This window comes from Pan troglodytes, chromosome 15 (genome assembly GCF_028858775.2).
Source record: "Pan troglodytes isolate AG18354 chromosome 15, NHGRI_mPanTro3-v2.0_pri, whole genome shotgun sequence".
NCBI lineage: Eukaryota > Metazoa > Chordata > Mammalia > Primates > Hominidae > Pan > Pan troglodytes.
This window is the reverse complement of record NC_072413.2, coordinates 63,627,664-63,650,838: the sequence shown is the minus strand read 5'-3', so window position 1 is coordinate 63,650,838 and position 23,175 is coordinate 63,627,664. Positions and strand designations below refer to the sequence as shown.

At 36.0% G+C, this 23,175-nt stretch overlaps 1 protein-coding gene across 11 annotated transcripts in view; it reads right to left on the bottom strand.

The window, feature by feature from the left end:
- FUT8 (fucosyltransferase 8) overlaps positions 1 to 23,175 on the bottom strand; it is a 450,735-nt gene that overhangs the window by 63,729 nt on the left and 363,831 nt on the right. For all 11 annotated transcript variants that reach the window (XM_063792665.1, XM_063792663.1, XM_063792664.1 and 8 more), the window contains one exon: positions 5,264 to 5,501. In XM_063792665.1, the coding sequence (XP_063648735.1) occupies positions 5,264 to 5,501 (238 nt within the window). The remainder of the gene's footprint in view (positions 1 to 5,263; positions 5,502 to 23,175) is intronic.

Here is a 23,175-nt window from a genome sequence, read left to right as displayed (position 1 = left end):
GAGTATACCTTCTATCTCAGGTATGTTGAGATAGAAAAAATACTTAGAACTGCTGAAGGCTTAAGGTAGCTGCGGAGAGACTCTATGAGTGGCCCAGAATTTTATTTTGATTAAATTGTGGGTTTATTAAGCATAGAGATATTCTGAACGTCTGTAAGTTATTCTCAGAAGTTATCTTGCTTCTCTGTATTTCTTTCAACTTTTCCATTTAACTTAGACAGAAAACTACATATGAAGCTCTCATAAAGGCATGATTTTCATCTCAGAATAAAAGGATAACTTTCCTGTTGTTGCAGGTTATAACCTAATAATATATTCCAGGTGGACAGGGAGGTAGATAATGAGTATCATGAGTTTTTTAAAGAGCTAAACTGAGGTTCAGAAGCTAAGTTAATTCACAAAGTTCAGAAAGCTAAAAACAACAGAACTGGATCAGACTCACAGTCTAATATCCTTCCTCTCCCTCAGATCCCCTAAACAGAGAAATCAAGATTTTTTGCAGCATAAGGGATCAAAAATAGTAAATGTACTTGTTTTAAGTTTCTATTAATACAATTATCAAAGACTGAAAATACTACTGTAAAAAGACAACATATGCATATCTATAGCCTAATATGTATATTATATCTATATATTCTTAATCACATTATTGCTTAATATCAGTTTATACATTAGTCTACCTGACGTCAATCCTTATTAAGGATACAACTTGGTTAGAATATTTAGATGATTCCAACAGACATCTTAGTAGTTTTGTAAAGGTTAAAATATTAGTATCAAAGGAAAGATTGAAAGTATAATTTCATTTGTGTTCTACTTGCTAAAGATTTTCTTTCTGACCCGAGTGAGATATTTGAATAAACAGTTTAATAGTTATGAGATAACAAAAAAGGCATCTGAAATCAATTTCTTATAACTCTGTCTACTCTCTATAAACCAAAATCAAAAAAACAGCTTTGACTCTCGAATTAAAATCTGTCAGTTTTAGTGAAGAACAAGAATACACAACCATCAAAATGGAAATCCTGTAAGTGATGCTTGTTTTTAAAAGGAAACATTAGCTAGTCTCTCAGTATTCAAGCTTTACAATGAACTACTACTCGTTCCCCCAGTGACTCCATGTTCTCTTGCCTGTCTTTTTACATGTTGTGCCCACTGACAGAAAATTCTTCCACCATGTCCCTACCTGCTTGACTCCTACTCATAATTTAGGTCTCAGCTTAAAAATCATTTCTTCCAAAAGAACCCCAAATATGCATTAGATATTTGCTTCAGGGTAGTCTTAACCATACCACCACATTAGCACAACATATTTTAATTGCTTATTCAGTTGTCTATCTTTCCCCCTTGACTGCCCTTTACACAAAAGAGACTGTGTCTGTCTTCATGTAGTACAGCATAGGTATCTAGCAAATAGCAAATACTTTAATTGAATTACTTTTATTTCAAGGTTGCCTCCACATAAACCTTAAGGATGTCAAATAAAACTCTTTGACTAAAACCTTTTGGAAATGAGGCATGGAGAGAAGGTAACTGTTCAGTTTAGATAAGTGGATATACCAAACAGTCATCTACCTAAACATGTATTTAAACCAGGCACCTCGCCTCCAGGGCATCAAACTTCATCGTATTTATAAATTATTTTTTTACTAGTCATTATTTTCATTTACAAATAAAATTTTCCAATTACATTTATCATATTAAGAATTCAGTTTAACTTATGTATTTATTAAGACAGTGGGAAAAAGACAAGAGAAGGAAAGACAAAACAGCCTAGGTAGTTTAACTGTTAAGGTGAATAATTTTTAATTTTTACAAGGAAAAAGATTGAAGTGGGGAACTGAATTTAAGTGGAGTTCTCTATCACTAAATCATCTATTCAATATTGTTTATATAAGCTAGAACAGCATTTTGAAAGCTAGTCATCATATATAGCCTAAAATAGTCAATATCCTTTAAAAAACCAAATTATAAATTGTTGAGGCCAGGAACAGTGGCTCACACCTATAATCCCAGCACTTTGGGAGGCTGAGGTGGGAGGACTGCTTGAGGCCAGGAGTTTGACATCAGCCTGGGCAATATAGTGAGACCCTATTTCTAATAAAAAATAAAATAACTAGCTGGGCATGATGGAGCATGCCTGTAGTCCCAGGTGCTGTGGGGGCTGAAGTGAGAGGACTGCTTAAGCCCAGGAGTTCGAGGCTGCAGTGAGCTAGGATCATGCCCCTGCACTCCAGCCTGGGTGTCAGAGCAAGACTCTGTCTCTAAAAACAAAACAAAAAACAATAAATAAATATTGTTGAAAGGTACTTCAAACCATTAAACATAAAGGCAAGATTCCCATTTTGAATTATCACAAGCAATCTATGTGGAAGAATCAGGTCTAGTATGTGTAGTTAGTTCAGGCTGAGGAAACATCTTGTGGTGTAAAAAACTAAATTGATCATTTCATCAACAACCTTAGGGCACATAAACTATTAGGAATAGACATGGCATGTACAGGTGATGGGAAATATTTTGATTACTTTTTACTGGAAGCATTACCTTTAGTATTTTCCTTCACTTAACCATTTTACTTGGTACAAAGGATATAGTTTCACACACAAACATAAAATAATGGAGAAGAAAAATAGACACCAACCATAATAAGGTATGATATAGCTATGAAATGATCACTGTACAAACTAATTCCTGCACTGGTGGACAGACTTGAACAAGAATTACTAAATTCCATCTGCAAGGACATCATGTCAAGTTATGTATGAACAATAATAATTTCACAGTAATGGTGACAAAGGAAATATCCCAAGATTTTTTGTACAACTCAGAATGACAACAGACACAGCTGATTTATGACTAACTAAAGAATTAAAGTCAAGGAGCTTATTAAAATTCACTATTTCCTCTAATTCTTGGAAATATGTTCAATAGTTTCTCTAAAGGGTACATATATAGATAACGTAAATAAGCAGACAAATTGATGGCAGCCATACTCTTCATAAAAACAAAAATATTCTAAGCTTAAAAGAAATCTCTTTTCAGATAAAAGATTGGTATCTAAATTATTAAAATTATTTAATTCCTAGATATTCCAGGCAGTTTCTGTGCCTCTAATCATCATTCTTCTAGTAATGATGGTAAATTATTCTGCTAGTAACGAGGTAAAGTGTTTGGCATGAGTTTACTGATAAGGACTTAGACTGGGGGTATGTACAAGTGAATGTGCTAACCAGAGTTCTGGCATTTATAAGCTGTATGACCCTGGGTAAGTCATTTAGCCTTAACTAGGCCTTTGATTCCAGATGAATAAAGAAAGGATGCTTTCTACATCCTCTTTAGTTGTAACATTAAGAAATTCTGAGTGTTTGAAATTCAAGCCATGTTAAATTTTCATACCCTGTGGTTGCCACTACAGACTATAAAATGTACAAGTAAGGATTAAAAATCAAACAAACCAAATAACCACTTGTAGCACACGGGCAGGGCTAAACTATATATTAAACCTGATAAATCTGGTAACTTTTCACTTTTCTGACTACCATACAAAAAGTTGTCTCCCCCTAGAACCAGGGAAACATAGTTTGGCCCTGGCTATTATTTCCACAATCAAGGAAGTTTAAACTGAACTAAGTCCATGAAATGAAAAAAGTTAGCCATAGTGGGGCTGGTAGAGTTTCTTTTCCTGAATGACAAATTTAGTATCTTCCTAACCTTTATAACTAATCTGTTGGCACTAGCCGTGAAAAGTACAGACCAGATCAGTGGAAGATATAACCTTAAAACTAAAGCTTAACTAGGTTCTAGATAAAGAGGTTCACCTTAAAATCTGAAGTGAGTTAAAAATAAAAAATCGGGTGATATATAAAATAAGGCTTCTAAAACACCCTACAGAAGACAAAACACAATACTTTTAATCCATATAGGACCTCTTGCAGAGCAACTCAAAGTATTTTATAGAAAGTACTCAATTAAGTTTCATGACACTTCTGCAAAGAGTCAGATATTACCGATTTTTTTTCAAAGGAGGCAAAAGAAATGAAGGAACCAAAGTTACTTTGCTGATGACATAGCTCCCTATTTCATATCTAGTGTTGTAGCTTGTGAAAAAAGGTGCTTAGCCCCACAATAAATGATATTAACTGAAGTGCCTCAGTTTTTTGAAAAATGTTGGACTTCCCACAAGATATGAGTGCAGAGGATGTGTATTGTCTTGCTTAGTATTTATCCTGATCACTTAATTCAGTATCTGTCACACTGTAGGCACTCATTATACATTTGTTTAATGAATAAAGGCTATTCATAATAGCTAAAAATTACTAGATATAAGTTCATATATCAGTACTAAGTGCATTACATATATTATTTCATTTAATCTACCAATAATTCAATAAAGTGATTACTCTTCATTTTACTGATAAGGAAACTAAGACCTAGGTTAAGTAACTTGTCCAAGATTACAAAACAATAAAGCCACAATTTTAACAAGGTAGCCCAACTTTAGATCTTAAAGATCATGATTGTAGAAAGAAAAGCACTAGACTAGCGGAAAGAAATTCTTTTCTATATTCTACTCCTTCACCACTTCCTTGGAGAGAAAGGAAATTTCTTACTGATGTTTCTATCTGCTTATAATGCCTAGTATAGTACCTTAGTCACATTACTATTCATTAAATGTTTCCTGAATACAATTAAAATCACATAAACAAATTAGGCTTCATTTGAAGATAAAGTTACCAGCAAGGTCCACCTCAGTGGTTCTCAAAGCACGGTCCCTAAACCTAAAACTTTTGTCAGATATTAAAACTCTCAGGCTGCAGCCTAGACCTTCCTTAACAGAAAATGGAGTTTTATGAAGCCTTCCAGATGATTCTCATGCATGCTCATGCTACTCATATATAGTAGTCCATATAAACTGGACTACTTTATATGATGATTACTTCATATTAAAATGAGTTCAATAATGTGAAATCATCTTACAGAGTGAAAGTCATATCATTATTATTAAAAGATTAAATTATGCTCCCTGAAAAAAACTCAGTGATTTTGCTAAATTCACATAAAAATGAGCATCAGAAATGAAATACATAATAAAATACTTTTAAGATAAAATACTGTTCTTCTAGATTTTATCTGGATAATGTATAGTATTCATGGATCCAGAGGAAAAGATAAGTATGTTCCATGAAGGTCTACCTAGAAATCTAATAATCTGGTAATTGAGTGAATCAGCCCAGAGATCTCATATGCTGCACAAGCTCCTTACCTGACCAGTGTCCAGTGGAGATGCCAGATCTGTCTGTGCATGTCTCACTTACAGGCCTAAATACAGTCTCCCATCCACCAGTAGCATAGCGCCAATTCTGAGATTCCAAGATGAGTGTTCGCTGGGTGCCATATGCAATCATGAAGCAGTAGACCACATGATGGAGCTGACAGCCATAGCCACAGCCTTTGTTGATATTACACACCAGCTTCTTGGCTTTGCTGCAGTCCTTGGGATTCTGTCAGGGAGAAAGAGAAATGAAAATAAAGATAAGTTGTACAGAGAGGTCAACTGCTCTTTTTTTTTTTTAATCTTTCATCTTCAGGGGTACACATGCAGGTTTGTTCTATAGATAAATTGTGTGTCGTGGGGTTTGGTATACACCCCAAGTAATCAGCATAGTAAGTGATATGCAGCTTTTTGATCTTCACCCTCCTCCCACCTTTCACCCTCAAGTAGGCCCCAGTGTCTACTATTCTCTTATTTGTGTCTATATGTACTCAATGTTTAGCTCCCACTTTTAATAAGAACATGAAGTGTTTGGTTTTCTGTTCCTGCATTAGTTTGCTTAAGATAATGGCCTCCAGCTCCATCCATGTTGCTGCAAAGGACATGATCTCATTCTTTTTTATGGCTTCATACTATTCCATGATATATATGTGCCACATTTTCTTTTTTCAGTCTACCACTGATGGGCATCTAGGTTTATTCCATGTCTTTGCAATTGCAAATAGTGCTGCGATAAACATGTTAATTGCATGTGTCTTATATTATAGCAGAATGATTTATATTCCTTTGGTTATATACCCAATAACGGGATTGCGGGGTCAAATAGTAGCTCTCTAAGTTCTTTGAGAAACTGCCAAACCACTTTCCAATGGTTGAACTAATTTACGTTTCCACTGGCAATGTATAAATGCCCCTTTTCTCTGCAGCCTCACCAGCATGTTATTTTTGGACTTTTTAATAACAGCATTCTGTTGTCTCATTCTGATGGTATATCACTGTGATTTTGATTTGCATTTCTCTAATGATTAGTGATGTTTGATACGTATTGACTGTGTATATGTCTTTTGAAAAGAGTCTGTCTTTTGAAAAGTGTTTGCCTTTTTAATAAGGTTGCTTTTTCCTTGTTAAGTTCCTTATAGATTCTGGATATTAGACCTTTCATAGCTTGCAAGTATTTTCTCCCATTCTGTTGGCTGTCTGTTTACTCTGTTGATAATTGCTTTTGCTGTTCAGAAGCTCTTTAATTAGGTTCTGTTTGCCAATTTTTGTTTCTGTTGCAACTGCTTTTGGCATCTTCATCATGCAATCTTTGCCAGGGCCTATATCCACAATGGTATTCCCTAGGTTTTCTTCTAGAGTTTTTATGGTTTTAGGTTTTACATTTAAGTCTTTTATCTATCTTGACTTAATTTTTGTATATAGTGAAAGGAAGGGGTCCAGTTTCAATCTTATGCATATAGCTAACCAGTTATCCCAGCACAATTTATTGAATAGGGAGTCCTTTCTCCTTGGCTTGTTTTTGTCAGCTTTGTCAAAGATTAGAAAGTTGTAGGTATATGACTTTATTTCTGGACTCTCCATTCTGTACCACTGGTCTATATGTCTGTTTTTGTACCAGTACCATGCTGTTTGGTATGGTGATACATGGTACGGGTACCATGGTGTTTGGTACCCATACCATGGTTACTGCAGCCTTGCAGTATAGTTTGAATTCGGGTAATGCAGTGCTTCCAGCTTTGTTCTTTTTGCTTAGGATGGCTTTGGCTATTCAGGCTTTTTTCTGATTCTGTATGAATTTTAAATCAGTTTTTTCTAGTTCTGTGAAGAATGTCATCGGTAGTTTGATGGGAATAGCATAGAATCTGTAGATTGCTTTGGGCACTATGGCCATTTTAATGATACTGATTCTTCCTACCCATGAGCCTGGAATGTTTTTCCATTTGTTTGTGTCATCTCTGATTTCTTTGAGCAGTGTTTTGTAATTCCCCTTGTAGAGATCTTGCACCTCCCTAGTTAGCAGTATTCTTAGGTATTTTATTCTTTTTGTGGCAATTTTGACTAGGATTGCATTCTTGATTGAGCTCTCACCTTGGATATTACTGATGTATAGAAATGCTACTGATTTTTGTACACTGATTTTGTAGCATGAAACTTTGCTGAAGTTGTTTGTCAGATCTAGGAGCTTTTGGGTAGGGAATATGGGATTTTCTAGGTTTAGGATCATATTGCCTGCAAAGAGAGGTAGTTTGACTTCCTTTCTTCCTATTTGGATGCCTTTAATTTTTTTCTCTTGCCTGCCTGTCTGCTCTGGCTAGGACTTTTAGAACTATGTTGAACAGCAATGGTGAGAGTGGGCATCCTTGTCTTGTTCTGGTTCTCAAGGGGAAGGCTTCCAGCTTTTGTCCACTCAGTATGATGCTGTCTGTGGGTCTGTCACAGGTGGGTCTTACTATTTATAGGTATGTTCCTTCGATGGCTAGTCTGTTGAGGATTTTTAACATGAAGAGACTCTGAATTTTATTGAAAGCCTTTTCTGCATCTATTGAGATAATCTTTTTGTTTTTAGTTCTGCCTATGTGATGAATCACATTTATGGATTTGTGTATGTTGAACCAATCTTGCATCCCAGGGATAAAGCCTATTTGATCGCGGTGAATTAACTTTTTGATATGCTGCTGGATTTGGCTTGCTATTATTTTGTTGAGGATTTTTGCGTCTATGTTCATCAAGGATATCGGACTGATGTTTTCTTTTTGTTCTTGTGTCTTTCCCAGGTTTTGGTATCAGAATGATGCTGCCCTCACAGAATGAGTTAGGGAGGAGTCTCTCCTCCTCAATTTTTTGGAATAGTTTCAGTAGGAATGGTGCCAGGTCTTCTTATACGTATGGCAGAATTTAGCTGTCTGGTCCTGGGACTTTTCTGGATGGCAGGCTTTTTATTACTGATTCAATTTCAGAACTTGTTATTGGTCTGTTCAGGGTATGAATTTCTTCCCGGTTCAGTCTTGGGAGGTTGTATGTTTCCAGGAATTTATCTTTTTCTTGTAGGTTTTCTAATTTGTGTTCACAGAGTGTTATGAACATAGTCTCTGATGGTATTTTTGTATTTCTGTGGGGTTGCTGGTGATGTTCCCTTAACTTCTCTTTACAGGTGACAAGTACCAAAAATCATAAAATAGGTCAGGACTGATCCAGTACGTTTCTTATTTAGGAAAGAATCCTGCTGGATTGGATTTCAGTGAATCCAATGAAAACCGTATGTACATATTTAAGGAGATTGCAGTGAAAAGAAGCTTACTTGAGAAGAACTGTAAACAATGTGAAATTAAGCAGTTACATTTTAAAAATTCTTTCACTTCTCTTTTTTAACATTGCATTTTGTTTTTTTTTTTTAATTTTAAGTTTAAGGGTACACATGTAGGTTTGTATACAGGTTAACTTGTGTCATGGGGGTTTGTTGTACACTTTATTTAGTCACTCAGGTTTTAAGTCTAGTACTCATTAGTTATTTTTCCTGATCCTCTCCCTCCTCCCATTGTCCACCCTCCGATAGGCCCCAGTGTCTGTGGTGCCCATCTGTGTCCATGTGTTCTCTTCATTTAGCTCCCACTTATAAGTGAGAACATGCAGTATTTGGTTTTCTGTTTCTGCATTAGTTTGCTAAGGATAATGGCCTCCAGCTCCATCCATGTCCCTGCAAAGGAGATGACCTCATTCTTTTTTATGGTTGCACAGTATTCCATGGTGTTTATGTATGACACTTTCTTTAGCCATTCCACCACTGATGGGCATTTAGGTTGATTCTATGTCTTTGCTATCGTGAACAGTGCTGCAATGAACATACTCATACATGTATCTTTACGGTAGAATGATTTATATTCCTTTGTGTATATATCCAGTAATGGGACTGCTGGGTCAAATGGTAGTAATAGTTCTTCGAGTAATTTCCACACTGCTTTCTACAATGGCTGAACTAATTTACACTCCCACCAGCAGTGTATAAGTTCTTTCTTTCACTTCTTTATTCCTCAGTCTTTTATTTCTTTCACTTATTCATCACTCAGAACATGCAAATGGAATCATCTCTGAATTCAAAGTTGCATACATCAATATCTTTATGAAAAAAGTAAAACAGATCATTTATTCCAGCAGCATTTCAGCATTCTCAGCTTACCTTCTATGATGAAACTCAAATTATCTTAAAAGAAAAACTCTAATTTCTCTATTAATTCCATCTATCTCCACAATTTTATATATTACAACCAAATCTACTTTTTCATTATGAAGTAAAAGCCACTGAGTAGAGGGATATCTGAATTCAACAATTACAAAATATCAGGCATGGAACATTTAAAAAATCATACTTGATAATAGCTACCAGCCATTTTCACAACTGAATGTGGAACATGTTCTATACTGGCTAACTTGAGAAGTATTATGCCACTTTTTAACTGGGAGATCCAGACAGCAAATGTTTAGCTAACATGATAATTTCTTTTTTTTTTTTCCATTCTAAAGTTCAACTCTGCTTTAATTTGGATGAGCTATTGCTAAATTATTCCTAGGCATCTTAGTTCTTCATATAACAAAATCAGTCTGAGCAGTTTTCCTAGCTATTTTGTCTACAAGAGAGAGGACGGGTAATTCCAAGAACAGAAGCTTTTATCCTACATAGCAAGAGGCAATGTAACCAGTTCTCAATTTATATGAGCCTTGAATAATGCAGTCACCAAACATCAACTCTAAAACTATTTTCCAGGGATATTATCTGTCCTGTCAAGCAGAGCCCTAGAAACAAAAGCTGCAGTCTATAAAATGATTCCAAAGGAAAGACTGAGAAGGGAAACTACAAGTTACCTCCAGAAGAGGTACCTTTCATATTCAAATGTGTCACAGCAAGCTGGTCTTTTTTTAGATCAAAGCAGAACCCATACCATCAAGTACCTTAGAAAGAGTTAAGAGCCTTTTTGAATCTGAGAGAACCCTGACAAAATTCAGCAAGATTTGGTCAATATTGTTTCCACAATCAAGTAGTAGAGTTGCTGATTCTTTGAAAATGTGAACTCATGGCAGACTCCTAAAGCAATAAGCATTCTCACACTTGTTGCTATAGCCACAAAAGATCTGAGAGAAACAGAGGAGTGTGGTATCATGTGGGAATGGGAGATCTGTATCATTTAATTTCTGTACAATATTATATAAGGATCCTGGGAATAAATAATATTCTCGAACTGATTCAAAGGTTTATTATTGACTCAGTTGATCAAAAGTACGGACAAACAACAGTGACATTTGTCAGATTTTCATGAGAAATAGAGTACCTGAATATCACTAAAATTCATATGAATGAAAAAGAAAATGTCCCTCATATCTTCTTCAATAAACCTTTTCTTTTAGAACAGTTTTTAGATGTACTGAATTACTGCAAAGATAGTACAGAGAATCCCCATATACCTAACACCCAATTTCCCCTACTATTACATCTTATGTTAGTCTTCTTCTAGTTTTTTAAGGAAAAAAAGAGTGAAGGAACATAATAATTGAAACATCTGACCTTTAGTTTGGAAACTATAGATTTTCTATTTAAAAGAAGACTCACATCTGCATTTAAGAAAGTATATTCACTGTGTTGAGAACAGAGTTTGACTAGAACCTAACGCTTTGAGCACAAGAGCTGAGACCTAAAAGGGCAATCTGTACAAGTGGCTTAATGAATGATGCTTAGTATATCTCAAATCAAGCTGAAGATAGACTATATTAATTCTTTTCTGTTTATGTCATAGAGGACATAAAGAGAGGGAAAATCCATTATGCTTGATTCTGAAATGAGAAAGGTCTATACATATAAGGTAATCAATGGAAGACTTGAAGGGTGATACGATAAAATGAATGACTGTACTGATAACAGTAAATTAAACACTGAAAAAGCTCAGAGCCATAGCCCAATTTTTTTGTCCAAATAATACTTAAAAGTCTGGAAAATTCAAAATAAATTGCTCATAAAAGTTCCAGAAAAAGGCAGAGGACACTAAAGAACAGAAAAGGTATTTATGTTCCTAACACAAGATTAGGTTTATCAGAGTACGTATCTAGAAAAAAAAAATAAAGCAACAACTCTGAAATGAACAGGAATTTATTCTGATGAAAAGAACTTCATAGAAAACCCCTCTTCTGAGCTAAGCCTTTGTTATCCAGCATTGTTCCAGAATAGCAACAAATATAAAGAGATTTATGGGACTCTATAAAAGGGATACAGAGCCATAGTTTTGTAATTTTCAAATTTCTTACCAAATAGCTCTTGTCAGTTACCACTGATCCTAGTTTTATACTATCCAGTTGATGTCTGCAAAAGACTAGAAAATGTGTCATATCCATGAGCAAGATATATAGAAGGGTCTCATTACTAAAAGAAGCTTTACTCTAAACTATAAACATAATAAATTATATTTTATAATATGAGATTTTTATATATGGGATCTACTTAAAAGTCAGACTCACTAATAGGCAGATATATTCTAGCTCCTTGCAATAATGATAATTCAAGTTTTAGAAATACAAGGTAAATCTGTGAAAATTACTTAAGACAACATTCTCTAATGAAAGAGCTTGGATAGAGAGGTTAAAGATATGATTTTGGTCCAATGAAGGTTCTGTTATGAACTCAGTTGTGTGATTTGGTTTCAATTGGTTAGTTTAAAATAGACACAAAAATTACCTCCCTACACAACCTCTCCCTGTTCACTCGCCCTTCTTTCTCAGAGCTACTATGAGGCTAAATAAATGAGCTGGTGTATGCACAAAATTAATTTGAACATACTTATTTATTCTCATAATTTCAAGAGACATTATTTCACACTGAATAAATCCAGTTTTTTGTATGTGTGTGTTCTTTTTGAGTATTAGTGTTGCAAGGTAGCTCAATCACGGGTCTTTATATGCTAACAACATTATGTAACATTTTTGTAATTATAATTCATCAGCAAAGCTGTCATCATAGTACATATAAATCAAGAAATAAGGATTTAAGATATAACAGGATTCTTCTGAATTCAGTTCCCTTTTTATTTTCTTCAATTATTATTATTATTTTTGAGACAAGGTCTGGCTCTATTGCTCAGGCCGGAGTGCAGTGGTGCAATCACAGTTCACCACAACCTCAACCTCCTGGGCTCAAGCCATCCTCCCACCTCATCCCCCCAAGTAGCCCAGCTAACTTTTTTATTTTTTTGTAGAGATGGGTTTTCCCATGTTGCCCAGGCTGATCCGAACCTGTGAGCTTAAGCCATTCTCCCACCTCAGGCTCCCAGAGTGCTGGGATTACAGGCATGAGCCACCACTCCTGGCCCAATTATTTTCTTTTACACTATCTGAGGCATTTCATCTGACACTATTAGTTTCCAAGAATGACCCTGCTTCAACAGAGCTGAAAGCTGTATTTGCTTTCTCTGCCCTGTAAATCAACAATTAGGAACAATACTTGAATCAATAAGCCTCTAACCAAAATGGTATTTGAAGGAAAGCAGCATTCCTTAGAAATAAATGATTACTAATTCAGTAAACACACCATCATAACGCTGAGATATTTTACTTAGGTTAAAATATAAAAATAGTCACTGTTAGACATATTTCAAATTAGCACACCAGGTTAATTTCCACTTTGCAAAAAAAGAACAATTTTCAATCAACTAGTAAACCATAGGCGTTCTTCTACTACTTAGGCACTACTACTAGGATTTATGGGTTTCCACTGACTCCACTTAGTAAATTAGGAGCAATGTGAATTACAACATATTACAAAATAGTACTGATTTTGTGGCTTTTAAATTAAATGATTTTTTTCTATGACTTTTAATAAAGATTTTTCCTACACACCAATAAAAGCAACTTCAGAGTACAAATTTTCCAGCCACAATGTAATTGCCCTCACCTGCCCAGAGTTACTATTGACCAAAAACATTGCAGAAAAAGGCTAAATTAACAACAAAGAAAACATTTAGTAAATATAAACTGGACTAATATCTCCAGCTGCCTCTTGCAAACAGTAAATGCTCAATAACCATTAGTTCAACTGAATTACATCTACAGAGACAAAGGTGATGTCAAGTCCATAGTCATAAAAATAAATTAACAGGTGGCAAATCTGTTCAGGTTCAAGAGACCTGTTCAGGGCTCTTGATCCACTGTCCACTGCCCTTATCGATTTCACCATGATGTCTTCAATACAAGATGCAGCAAGAAGTCCAGGCTCAAAACACCTATCTGGCTATTTCTGTAAACTGAAAATTAAGAATCAGAACCCCAGGAGATCCTTCCAGCTCCTCTCTAAGAAATTCCTTCTATTGGAAGGAGTTAAGTCAAAGATAGCTCCTATTTCCAGTGAAGACAGCTCAGTAAAAACCAAAAACAGGGATCAGGCCAGGTGAGTTAAATTTTACTGTGCTCTTTGTCTGCTCTAATCAGAAGACTAAACAGTTTTTATTTGTTTAAAAAGATTTGCAATATCTAGCTTTGTGCTGGTAATGAAGAACGAATTCATTAATAGTGTAGTGAAAGCATTTCATTGTATTAGAAACAATCTGATTTTATTTCTCTAACATTATTTTCAAAACCAAGGAGAAAAGGTAATGAAGCAAATAAGAGAACTGAAGTACTCCATTGTGGTAATTAAAATGAAGACTCTGGGCATAGTTAATAACCATGAAAGAGGCAATTAAAAAGCATGCTCACTTTTAAAAGCCAAGACCAGAAATTATTGTCTCTTAACATATTAAACAAGAATATTTCCATAGCAAAGTTAAGACTGTACTAAGGCATCCTTTCCACCCCTCTAGCAAAGAACAATCTAATCTGTACCAAGTAGTAAGGACAACACAATAGCTCAGGCCCAAGTAGTTTACCAAGTGCTTCAGGAAATCAATTTCCCTATGGGTATTCTGTAAAATCTAAGAGTAGAAACTAAAGGGAGGAAAGATACCAAGATACAGAGTTTATAGACTGAAAGACTGCAGCAAAGGCAGATAGTTACTATATGGTCATAGAAGAGGAAAGCTTAACTTGGTAAGTAAAGCCACATTTAGCTTACTTTAAATAATACATTTTAAAAACTTTTGCTCTTTACCTGAAAGTCTCTATTAAATGCTTTAAAGTCATTTTTAAAAGATGGAAATTCCATAAATCCAATAGAAAGCAACAAGCAAATGTGGGGCATTTCTTCCACTGAGGCTTTCAAGACAGTATTCTGTTATCTCTGGGAGTTCCAGGTGGTCTCTAGAAAACCCTCAACTTAGTTTCAAGACACTTGCATGCTAGAATAACCTTGGTAATATTTTTCTGCCATCAGAAGGGCCACAAAGGAAAGGCAGATAATTAATGATGCATATTCTCATTCAAGAATATAATGTAAATAAAACTACCTCCAAGGATACAGAAGAAAAGTTGAGTTACATGAGGAGCCAGAATCTGACAATCCTATATAAATGCACAGAAAATGTATCTTCTCAAGCACCTCAACTTTTCTCTGTAAGTTTATACCCTAATTCCCAGGTCTCAGAATCAATTTAACTGTTGAGGTTATAAAGAGCATGCTTACAAAATTAAGATTGAATTTCAGAAAGGTCCTCCGTCATCATTTTAGTTGACAGAATTCATTAGGGTCTCTTTCCTCAAAACATACCATCAAGTATGATATGACAGGTACTCTTTTCAAAAAGGGAGTGAGAAGAGAAAAGAGGAGAGGAGGAAATAAGATAGAAAAAAGGGGAGTTGGGAGGAGAACAGAGGGGAAGAAAGGCGGACGAGAGAAGAGGACAGAAAGGGGAAGAGGAAGAGGGTAGAAAGGGAAAAGGAGTAAAAAGCATGCCTATGAATAGTTAGCCCTGTCTTACTACACAGGAGTAAAAAGATAAAGTATCAGTTCTCGGCCTTTTGGCTAAGATCAAGTGTAAAAGATGAAGTACTTGCAAAAGGAAAACAATGGTTGAAACTGTTCCTGTGCAAAAGCTGCTCCAAATGTTTCATTTTAAATAAAAGTCAGAGTTTTAAGTTACACAGTTTTGCTGGTTTTTCCATTCTGCAAAGTACCATTCTTCTGGGTAGTACTGGTACTTACAGCACTTGTCTATTCACTGGCTTTAAAACCAAACCATCAACAACAATTAGACCAGATTTCAAATCTGGATACCTCTTCTCGAAGACGGAGTCTTTGTCTCATTTCTCCATGCAGCCAGCCATACATGAAAAATACACTGTTAGCTGAGCATGAATTTCTCTGGAATCCCCAGCTATTATTGTTTTTTTAATGAAAAAAAAAACAAAACAAAAAACAAAAAACACCTCAAGATCACCTTTCTCAAACCACCTCAATGAACAGTACTGTAACCGGTTCATTTTATTCTTTACTCCTCAAATATTTTTAACACTGTATTTTTTTACTTTTATTTTGAAATAACTTAAGATCCATAATAAACTGCCAAAATAGTACAGAGAGTTACTATACTTACAGCGTACCTTCCAAAAAGCTTTCCCCAAGGAGAACGTATTACTTAACAATAGTACCTTATCAAAATCAGGAAATTGACATTACACAATACTATTAACTACAGACTTTTTTAGATTTTACCAGTTTTCACGTGCACTCAGATTTTATAATACGTATACACTCATGCAACCACCACCAAAATTAGGATACAAGCTGTACCATCAAAACAAAGAAACCCCTTATACTTCCAATTTAGAGGTACACTCTTCCCCAAATCTTAATCTCTGGAACCCGCTGAACGGCTCTCCATCACTATAATTTAGTCACTTTAAGAGCATTATAAATGGAATTAGATAGTAGTTAATGTTTTGAGATTGCCTTATCACTCAGCACAATGCTCTTGAGATCCATCCAACTTGTGTGTAATAGCTCATTTCTTACTACTAGGTAGTATTCTATTATGTGGATTATATCACAGTTTATTTACCCACTGAAGGACATTTGGGTTGTTTCCACTTTTTGGTTATTACAAACTAAGATGCTATGCACATGAGTGTACAAGCTTCTGTGTGGACATGGGTTTTCTCTAGGATATACAGGAATGTGATTGCTGGATCATATTGGTAATGGTATGTTTATGGAGAACTACCAAACTGTTTCCTAGAATGGCTGTACCATTTTACATTCTCATAAGCAATGCATGAAAGAGCTGGTTGTTCCACATTCTTGGCATTTTTTATTTTAGTCATTCTGACAGGTGACTAATTGTATCTCATCACGTCTTTTGCATTTCCCTAATAACTAATGATTTTTGAACATTTTTCATGTGCTTATTTGTCAAATGTATATGGCTTTTGCATAGCTGTCTGTACAAGACTTTTGCCTATTTTCTAATTAGATTGTTTCTTACTATTGAGATTGGAGAGTTCTTAATACATTGTCTATACACGCCTTTGTTGGACATGTGATTTGCAAAGATTTCTCTCAGTCTATGGCTTCTCTTTCATCCTCTTTAACAGAGTTGCTGGTAAGTAAAAAGTTTCTATTTTTCTAGCATTGTTTTTCTTTAATTTTTAATTTTTTTGAGTACATAGTAGGTATATATATTTATGGGGTACATAAGGTATTTTTACATAGGCATACCATGCATGAAAAATCACATCAGGGTAAATGGGGTAGCCATCCTTTGTGTTACAAACAATCCAATTATACTCTTTTAGTTATTTTTAAATGTATTATTGACTATCACCCTGCTGTGCTGTGAGATATTCTTTCTTTCTTATTCTTTCTTTCTAACTATTTTTTGTACCCATTAACCACGTCCCCTTACCCGCCCCCACAACTACCCTTCCAAGCCTCTGGTAACCATCATTCTAGTCTCTATCTCCATGAGTTCAATTTGTTTTAATTTTTAGCTCCCACAAATAAGTGAGAACATGCCAAGTGTGTCTTTCTTTGCCTGGTTTATTTCACTTAAGATAATGATCTCCAGTTCCATCCATGTTGTTGCAAATGACAGGATCTCATTCTTTTTTATGGCTGAATAGTACTCCATTGTGTATAGGTATCACATATTTTCTTTGTTCATTCATCTGCTGATGGGCGCTTAGGTTGCTTTCAAATCCTGGCTATTGTGGAAAGTGCTGCAGTAAACATGGAAGTGGAAATATTTCTTCAATATACTGATTTCCTTTCATTAAATACCCAGCAGCTGGGTTGCTGGATCATATGGTAGTTCAATTTTTACTTTTATGAGGAACGCCCAAACTGTTCTTCATAGTGGTTGTACTAATTTACATTCTGTGGGTTGCCTCTTCACTTTGTTGACTGCTCCCTTTGCTGTGCAGGCAGAAGGTTTTTAACTTGATAAGATCCCATTTGTCCATTTTTGCTTTGGTTGCCTGTGCTTATCGGGTATTACTTAAGAAATCTTTACCCACTCAAACCAGTGTCCTGGAGAGTTTCCCCAATGTTTCCTTTTAGTAGTTTCATAGTATGAGGTCTCAGATTTAAGTCTTTAATTCATTTTGATTTGCGTATATGGTGAGAGGCTGGGGTCTAATATAATTCCTGAGCATATGGATATCCAGTTTTCCCAGCACCACTTATTGAAGAGACCTTCCTTTCCCCAGTGTAAGTTTGTGACTTTCATTGAAAATGAGTTTACTGTAGATATACAGATTTGTTTCTGGGTTCTCTACCTGTTCCATTGGTCTATGGTCTATATGCCGGTACCATGCTGTTTTGGTTACTATAGCTCTGTAGTATATAATTTGAAGTCAGGCAGTGTGATTCCTCCAGTTTTGATTCCTCCAGTATGATTCCTCCAGTTTCCTCAGGCAGTGTGATTCCTCTAGTTTTGAGGTTTTTGCTCAGGATAGCTTTGACTATTCTGGTTTTTTTGTGATTCCATGTAAGTTTTAGATTCTTCTATTTCTGTGAAGAGTGTCACTGGTTATTTTGATAGGGATTACACTGAATCTATAGATTATTCTGGATAGTATAAACATTTTAACAATATTTATTCTTCCAATCCATGAACATAGAATATCTTTCCATTTTTTAAGTTCTCTTCAATTTCCTTCATCAATGTTTTATAGTTTGCATTGTAGAGATCCTTTACTTCTTTGGTTAATTTCTTGTTACTTAATTTTATTTGTAGCTATTGCAAATGAGATTACTTTTTTAAATTTCTTTTTCAGATTGCTCACTGTTGGCATATAGAAACAATACTGATATTTGTGTGTTGACTTTGAAACAATACTGATATTTGTGTGTTGACTTTGTACCTGCAACCTCACTGAATTTATCTTATCAGTTCTAGTAGGTTTTTTTTGGAAGAGTCTTTAGATTTTTTCAAATATTGAACCATATAGTCTGCAAACAAGAATAAACTGATTTCTTCCTTTCTAATTTGGATGTTGGTCATTTCTTTCTCTTGTCTGATTACTCTACCTAGAGTAATCAGCACTATGTTGAATAACAGTGGTGAAAGTGGGCCTCCTTGCCATGCTCCAGATCTTAGAGAAAAGTCTTTCAGTTTCTCCCCATTATGGTACTAGTTATGGGTCTGTTGTATATGGCTTTTATTATGTTGAGGTATATTCCCTTTATGCCGAGTTTTTTGAGGGTTTTTATCATGAAGGGAAGTTAAATTTTATTAAATGCTTTTCAGCATCAATTGAAATGATCATACGGTTTTTGTCATTCATTCTGTTAATAATGATGTATCACATTGATTGATTTGTGTATGTTGAACAATTCTTGTGTCCCAGGGATAAATCCCACTTGGTCATGATGAATGACCCTGTTTGTTTTCAGTCTAATGCTTCCATCAATTATTGAAAGAGGGATATTAAAGTCTCCAACTATATTTGTCTGTTCTCCTTTCAGTTCTGCCAGTTTCTGCTTCATATATTTTGAAAACCTGTTAAGTGCACATGTTTAAAATTACATTTTTTTGGTAAATTGATCATTTTATTATCATTATATCTTCCTTTGTCTCTGCTAGTTTTCTTTGCTCTGAAGTCTATTCTGTCTGAGATTAATACAGTCACTGTACTTTTTTTTTTTTTTTTTGAGACGGGGTCTTGCTCTGTCGCCCAGGCTAAAGTGCAGCGGCGTGATCTCGGCTCACTGCAAGTTCCGCCTCCCAGGTTCATGCCATTCTCCTGCCACAGCCTCCCGAGTAGCTGGGACTACAGGTGCTCACCACCATGCCAGCTAATTTTGTTTTTGTATTTTTAGTAGAGACGGGGTTTCACCGTGTTAGCCAGAATGGTCTCGATCTCCTGACTTCATGATCCGCCTGCCTCGGCGTCCCAAAGTGCTGGGATTACAGGCGTGAGCAACCGTGCCCAGCCCAGTCATTCTATCTTTCTTTTGATTATTGTTTGCATGGTGTATCTGCCCATCATTTCACTTTTAATCTACCTATATCGTTATATGTGAAGTTAGTTTCTTGGGGGGACAGCATATAGCTGGATCATTAAAATAAAAAATAGGCCAGGCACAGTGGCTCACGCCTATCATCCCAGCACTTTGGGAGGCCGAGGTGGGCGGATCACCTGAGGTCAGAGTTCGAGATCAGCCTGACCAACATGGAGAAACCCTGTCTCTGCAAAACTCTGTATCAAAAACAAAAACAAAAACAAAAAAACACCATTCTGCCAGTCTTTGTCCTGTATTTTTTTTCCTCTCTTTCTTAACTGGTATGTTTAGATCATTTGTATTTATATTTCATGCAATTATTGACATGTTGGGATTTAAGTACGCCACTTTATTGTTTTTTATTTGCTCCTTTTTTTTGTTCCCATTTCTCCTTGTCTGTGCATACTCTGAACCTTTTTTAGTATTTAATTTTGATTTATCTATAGTGTTTTAAGGAACTACAGAAATGGTTCCTGTAAAGTATGGTCTTCTATAGTGTTTTAAAATATCTTTTTATAGAGCTTTTTTTTTTTGGAGACAGAATCTTGCTCTGTCGCCCAGGCTGGAGTGCAGTGGCACGAACTCAGCTCACTGCAACCTTCGCCTCCCAGGTTCAAGCAACACTTCTCCTGCATCAGTCTCCCGAGTAGCTGGGATTACAGGCACATGCCACCATGCCCGGCTAATTTTTGTATTTTGGTAGAGACGAGGTTTCACCATGTTGGCCAGGCTGGTCTCGAACTCCTGACCTCAGGTGATCCGCCTGCCTCGGCCTTCCAGAGTGCGGGGATTACAGGCGTGCTCCACTGTGCTTGGCCTATAGAGCATTTTTAGTAGTTACTCTAGGGATAATTATATCTATATACAACAATTATTACAGTCTACTCAACATTTTGCCATTTGAAATGGAATGCAGAAACCTTCCTACTTTTTAGGTTCCTTTACTCTCCCCACTTCTATGACATTGTTTTAAAAATCACCTTCATAAACATTAAGAACCACATCGGTCATTGTTAAAAATTTTGCTTCTTACCAAACATTTTAAAAACTCAACAGGAGAAGATTAGGCAATTCCCTATATCTATTAATTTGTACTTTCTTCATTCTGATGTTCCAGCAGAATTCCCTTCTGTCATCATTTTCTGTCTGAAGAACTTTGTTTTTTACACAAGTCTGCTGGCAATGAAGTCTCTGAGTTTTCTTTCATCCGAAAATGTCTTTTTCTCACTTCGTTGTATTTTCCCTAGGTGAAAAATTCTGGATGATAATTCTTTCCTTTCAGCACTACAAAAAGGTTTTAAATCTGGTTTAAAGCCTATAATCCCAGCACTTTCGGAGGCCAAGGCAGGAGGATTGTTTGAGGTCAGGAGTTTGAGACCGGAATGGGCAAAATAGCAAGACGTTGGCTCAAAACAAACGATACAGTTTTCCTACTTCTCTTGGCTTCCATGTTTTCTGATAAGAAACCCAGAGTCATTCAAATTGTTCCTCTATAATTAATGTGCTGCTTCTCTCTGGCTGCTCTCAAGATTTTTTTCATTGTTTTCAGTTTTCAGCAAATTACTTAAAAAGTATCTGGGAATGGATTTGAGTTTTTCCTGTTAGGAGTTTGCCCAGCTTCTTGAATATTTAGGTTTGCCAAATTTAAGAAGTTTTCTGTCACTTCTTCAATTTCTTTTCTTTTCTTCAAAATAAGGCATTTATTAAACATATCTTTATAAAGGTATCAGAGATACTAAAGTTAATAAATCACAGACTAAAACTTCCAGGTGCTTGCATCCTTCAGTCAGAAGGATAGACATGAAAGACATGAATGACATCGAGATGGTCAATCTGATAATAGAGGTGTATATAAGGCACTGTAGCAGACTGGATTTTCAAAAATAAATAAATAAATAAATAGCCCTGGCAATATTTCCAGTTCCACATGCTTTTCTACAACCATCCCCTCTCCACCAAGAGAGGAGATCTCTACCTCTCCTCTTCCACCTAGTGGGGCTCATGACTGCTCTAACCAATACAGTAGGGCAGAAGTGATGCTATACGACTTCTGAGGCTAGGTTATATCAAGGACACACATTCCTCCTGGCTTGTTCTCCATCTATCTCTGCCTCTTGAAGTGACCACCTTTGGAGCCCTCAGCTACCTTGTAAAAAATCCTACTACCTTGAAGTTGCAATGCTGAAAAGACCAATACAGAGAGAGATGGCCAATGATCCCCTGCTATCCCATGCTCCAGATGTTTGGCTCTTTCCAGCATCAGCCAAGAGAATGGGCTCTCAGATGATTCCAGCCCAGCCTTCAAGTACTCCACATGAGGTCCTGTTAACAGGGACAGCTGGAGTATAGGTAGGTTTAGTAGAAGTTTCATTCATTCTTTCTCTTATTCCTTTATCCAATAAATACATATTGACCCCCGTTGTGTCAGGCACCTGGCTTGTGCATCAGTTAAGACTGCTTTTGGTTGTATTTAAAAAAAAAAAAAAGTGCTTAAGCACTAAGAACACGTTGTTTACCTAATAAGAAAATCAGAAGACAGTCCCAGGAATGTTTTCCTGTTTCCAGCCAGTCTCTTCTTCACCAGCCTCAGAATGTTAGCTTCTTATCTGAATGCCTCATGGTCACAAGATGGTTGTAACAGCTCCAAAGCATCATGTCCTCTCAAGCTTCTCACACCATATCCAAAGGCCAGAAGAAGAAGTACACTAAGAGTTTTTTTCTTATGTGCTCTCCATTTTTATCAGAAAGAAAAACATTTCTCTGACGTTCCCACCAGCCAACTTCCTCTTATATTGAATCAACCAGGAGCAAATCGCACAGCCATCCTAGCAGAGGGCATACAAAACAGGGAGGGTGCTAGGAAAGCGAGTATCTGGCCTTTCCAGCTTCTGGTCCACTGAAGGCTCTTACAAAGTGTTGATTCTCATCCTGTCTTTTGGTTTCTTGGCAGTTCTGGAAGCCAGAAGTCCAAAATCAAGGTGTTGGCAGGGTTGGCTCCTTCTGGAGGCTCTAAGGAAGAAGTTGTTCCATGTCTCTCTCCCGGCTTCTGGTGGTTGCCAGCCATCCTTGTCATTCCTTGGCTTGTAGACACATCTCTCCAATCACTACCTGACTTCACTGGCTTTTTCCCTGTGTCTCTCTGTTCTTCAAATATGTTCTTCAATCTCTCACTCCTACTTTTCTTCTTCTGGGATTTCAATGATACTAATATGAAGATGTTTCTGTAATTTTCTCAGAGGTCCCCATAAGACTCTCTTCACCTTTTTTAAATCTTTATTCTCTCTGTTGTTCAGACTGCATAATTTATGTTGATCTAAATTTGAGTGCACCATTTCTTTCCTCTGTCATCTCTATTTTACTACTGAGCTAATTTTTAATTTAGTTTATTATATTTATCAGTTCTAAAATTTCCATTTGTTTCTCCCTTATATCATCTATTACTTTGGTGACACTTTCTATTTTTTCATTTGTTTCAAGACTGTAATTGTAATTGGAG